Source organism: Cheilinus undulatus, linkage group 9 (assembly GCF_018320785.1).
Source record: "Cheilinus undulatus linkage group 9, ASM1832078v1, whole genome shotgun sequence".
Lineage (NCBI taxonomy): Eukaryota > Metazoa > Chordata > Actinopteri > Labriformes > Labridae > Cheilinus > Cheilinus undulatus.
Genome location: NC_054873.1, coordinates 16671772 through 16676712, shown reverse-complemented (window position 1 = coordinate 16676712; position 4941 = coordinate 16671772). Strand labels below are relative to the sequence as shown.

The 4941-nt window shown below is 38.3% G+C and overlaps 1 protein-coding gene across 1 annotated transcript; it reads right to left on the bottom strand.

Annotated features, from left to right (window-relative positions):
* Nucleotides 1-2274: 2274 nt before the first annotated feature.
* Nucleotides 2275-4121, bottom strand: si:dkey-11f4.20. The gene has a single exon (XM_041795906.1). The coding sequence runs from the start codon at nt 3996-3998 to the stop codon at nt 2976-2978; it is 1023 nt and encodes a 340-aa protein (XP_041651840.1). The 5' UTR covers nt 3999-4121; the 3' UTR covers nt 2275-2975.
* Between the last annotated feature and the right edge of the window lie 820 nt (nt 4122-4941).

Genomic DNA, 4941 nt, shown 5'->3' with positions numbered 1-4941 from the left:
AAGCAAATTTTAAGGAGTGCAAGAATGCTGACGCGTAAGAAGCTGGGACAAAAGGATGAGGTTGACACAGATAAGCTGCTTAATGTAGTTTTCCACACAAATTTAGATATAAATGATGAGTTTACACAACCTTTATTAATTTCAGACACTAGATGTCAACAGAGAGAGATAGCTGATTGTTACAGAGAATATTTGTGTTAATTTTAATAGATTAGCATGTACGGTGAGCACTAACAACAGTCGTGCTGCTAAAAATAGTCTTCATTGTGGTCATGTTCACATGGAGAATATAGGTCAGATAGTGAACAGTTGTGAAACAGGAAAAAAGGGGTCAGAAAAAGGTCAGATATTTCTGTCCATTGTTTCTGACACATCAACTATTATTACCAAAAGGCAAAGTCTTATCATAATAGTATTATACATAGTATAGTATATTATTTTACTATAGTATTTACCCTACAGTGTTTTAGTAGATGCTGGTTCTTTGTAGTCTCCCCTCATCCACTTTAGACATGTTTTTTTCCATGTACAGTATTTAATGATCTTGTGTGTTCCTTTTGCATTGTAATGTCATGCTGGGGAAATCTGACATAAGAATTGTACTGATGAATAAAATTAATCTGATAAATACAATTATGATGAAAAACATCTTTAATGAAAAAGTGAAAATAGATTTCTGCAAAGTAATATCAATTAAATACAAATATGTAAAATAAGTGACTGCATAAAATTCACCCATTCAAGTCAGTATTTAACTGCTTTGTAGATTTAGTTTTCATTTTTCTAGAAAACTTAGTTTCTTTTAATTGGTTTAATTATTTTTTTTAGGTAATATGGGATATTTGTCAGGGGAAAGACCCATAAGAGCCAGAAAAAGTAAGTATCATACTATTTTAACCCCTTAAAGCCTGAAAATACAAATTATAGCCAGAAATTTTTTTGGAACTGAAATGTTTATTTCACTTTCTACTGAAATCCAAATAATCCAAATTTTGATAAAATTTTAAATTTTCTGTATCTCATTTGATACATTAGGTGTTTTTGGTAACTGATGATCCACTTGAAGGCATTTTTATCATTTTTCAGATTGTATTTAGAAGTTGTTTTTTTTGTTGTTGTTTTTACTAATTTATGATCATATTGATTAGATAGAGGTATCATAAAAGTATGTATCAAATATGAAACAACAGGATTCAGGGAGTTAAAAAATCAGTTCAAACTGTGGATGTTCAGTGCCCAGAGGTCAGTGCAGCGAGGAGACTCCTGGTTCAAATCTCACTCAGAGGTGGAGTTTGCATATTCTACCTGTGCATCTGTGGTTCTCTCTCGACACTCTGACCAAAAACATGCCTGTGTTGTTAATTGGTGATTCTAAATTGCCCATAGATGTGAGTATGAGCATGCCTGGTTGTTTGTCCTTATATGTGGATACAGGAACATATTTTAACAACATCAGTTTATGATTTTGCTCCTATAAGTGGTTATGCAGGAGTCAATATGTGAGAATATCATTGGATGCAGGAATATAAGGCAGTACTTTCAGTAAGGGATGACCTGATTGCTCAAAATTATTCATGTTAGAGTTTGATCGTTTTTAATGTGGCTCTTAAAGGATAAGGTAGAGTTGACTGAGGTGAGTCAACTCCAACAGATGCCAAAGGAAGAACAATACTGCCAGAGGAAATCCTTTCCCAAAATTCAATGCACACAATGACAGCATACATGGAAAAGCATGTCTTCATTTCTCCAAAAATTTTAGAGTTTAAGGTGTTTCTTTAAGCAACACAAATATAGTAGACACTAATGTTCATTAAATGAAATTAACATGTTGTAACATGCAGGGTTCCTTTGAAAAACCCCAAAATTGGTCTGAGCGGCTTTTAATTCTCTATGAAAATCCTGAACATGTGAGTTATTTAATAAAATATGAATCTGCACAGCAACGTGACATCATAATGACAAATGCACCTAAAGTTGTACAGCACTTTTTTAGTCTTTGCATAACTCAAAGCACTTTTACACTGCAGGTCATTCACACCACAGTCACACACTTACAGACAATGCTGAAGTGCCAATGAGTTTAACTAATCCCACTCAAAATTATTCTTACTCTGCTGAAATAGTAGCAAGAGCAGCTTGAGGTGCAAGGACACTTTGACATGTGCTATAGAAACTCTAACCTCTGACCTTCTGGTTGAGGGACTCTACCACTGGTCCAAAGCCACCTGCATGATATGAAATGACTTTTCCCAGCACCCCAAACTGTGATCGTCATTGAGCAACCCTGTGTTAAATGTTTAATCATTTGATCTTGAAATCAGTGGGCAGAAGAGTCAATGATGGCATAACCGTTACTTCCAGACTGAACCTTATTTCTTTATCAGTGAAATTAATGAACCAACAGCCTCCTCCCTTGTCTTAAAGTTATTTTATTCCAAGAAGACAAGCCTAAAATGTCTACAGATCAATAACTATTAAATAGCATTTTAAACATTACAAATAGAAAAAAATCTTATCAAAATTAAGATCCACCACAATCCTAAATTTCCTAATAAACAGTAGAGATCATGCAATGCTTTTTTCAAATGCCAAAATATTTCTCAAACCAGACCAGTAAAAGGCTGAATTTTTAACACAACTTCAAAACAAATGCAACAAGAAATCCCATTTAGCTCAGAGAAAAATGGGTCAGTTGCTTTCTCTTTTTCCATTTTGATCTTTTACTCCTTTAAACAACAGAACAGCAGTATTAACAGAAGTGGTAACAGCTATTAAAGGTCAACAGCAAATCAATCTGAAGTCCATGTTTGCAGTACTGCTGGCACTTTATGTGTGAACCAGACTTAATAGAGGATAAATGACACAAACATACATGTTATTATGTGCTTTTCTTCATTCAGGCTCAGTAGCAGGGCATCAAGCTAAAGCATGTCTTTTCCTCTAACTTCCTGCCGTGATAAGGGTTGTAGGCACGCTTAGATGTTTTGCATCTGAGGGCCTTTCCTCCTCGGCTTTGGCACCGGTGAAGGCTGTTGTCCCTCAGCAGCGGTGGACAGCTGAGGAGGCTTGTTTTCACTCTGAGCTTCGGGCTGAGAGACATTCTCATAACACTCCCTGACTGAGGGTTCCAGGATCGCGGGTGAATCGTCCTCATTTGGGTGCATGGTCTCGTATTCTGGGCTGATGGAGTCCTGCTCCTGTTTGATCACAGGAAGCATCCTGATTGCACCTGTATCCTCTGGTCTCATTTGGTTTTTCCTGAATTTGTTGCGGCAGCATAACACAGCGATGGTGATGAGCAGAAGCAGAATGAGAGTGGCCCCTGCTCCGAGCACAGCCACCACAACAGCGGGCTTGAAACAGACTAAAGGTGGCGGTGACGGCAAAGGAGCTTTGCAGGTTGGACGGACTATGTCACTCCTCTCTTTGCTGACTTTGTTTTCCACGCTACAAGTGAAGCTCCTCTCTCCTTTTAGCTGAGCCAAGGATATACTCAGGGTTTGTCTTGTCTCACTTGTTAAAGTCTTCTCATCCAGTGTCCATGAGAACACCAAACCCTGAACTTTAGCCACATCACAGTTCAGTTTAACAGCACTAGCCTTGAAGTCACAGCTATAGGTGAGTTTAGGTTTCGGTGCCTTCTCCATCATGCAGAGCTGGCCAGACCATGTTTTAGAAAATGTGCCATTGGGGAGCAACACGTTTGCTTGATACACTCCAGCACTTGATGGTTGCAGGTTCTTCAGGATAAGTGATCCGGTTGGAGTGATGTCTGCTTGTTTTCCAACAGAAACCCTGCCCTGCTGCCTGTAGAAAACAATGGTGCTGTTGTGAGTCCATCTTAGCACATGTGATGTTGTCAGTCCGTTGTAGATAAAAGGAAGAGTCAGGCTCTGTCCGACGGCAGCGTAAAAGTCACAAGTGTCTGTTTTTGCAGCTGAGAGGTTGATGGATCCCAACAGGAAGATGGCACCAAACACAGCAGAAACAATTGCCATAATTAAAAAAGACAACCCAATGTTTCTTCAGACAAATCTCTCCTTTAGCCTTGAGTCTAAACTGACAAGCTGCTTAAGAAGCCGTCCTGCTTCTTTGAGACTAGAGTGTAACTAGCACACTGATGGAGCCCTTCAAGGAGAAGTGAATCTTTAGGAAAAAGGAAACTGTTAGTCAAGAGTCTGCTCTTAGTTCTCTTAACACAGCAAAAATGTCAATTTGTGTAGCAATGCACATGATCCGTGACTAACGTCTTGAGTCACCTCAGTGATGCAAATGGGACCAAATTACAAAACAAGTGTGGTCAAAACAATTCTGAATATATCACATGACCCACATAACAGTTTTTGGCTAAGCCAACGATTGTTATGGTAAAAACATTGATCAAATCAATTAAAGGGATATTTCAGTATTTTTTAAGTCCTTGAGGAAGGACTCACTGGTTGTACCAGCCATGAAGCTAGGCTATACATTTCTCATAGTACATACATTTGAGCCAGCACTGTTTTGTGGCCCATTTTTAACAAAAACTCCCTAAATTCTGTGGAGAAACTGTACGCATCTGTTATGCCGTACAGACTAGCTTCCTGGCCGGTACAACAACAAGTTCTTCTTAGAGGAGCAAGCTCCCTGAAATCACTAAAGGCTAATACCAATACTACTATGGAACTTATACAACTCAACTTCAAAAACACTGAAATACTCCTTTAAGGAATCCACAAAACCATAATGTTACTCTCTGTTCAATGTATGCAGACTGCCTTCAGGCACATATAAAGAGATATCAATTGCAGGCAGAAGTACGCTTGTTTTATTTGGAAGGCATGAAAGAACTAAAAGAGGAATTATGAAACTACACTCACCAGCCAATTTATTAGGTACACCTTGCTACTACCAGGTTGGACAGGTATTCTTCATACTTTAGTTGTGACAAGTGGCTATTTG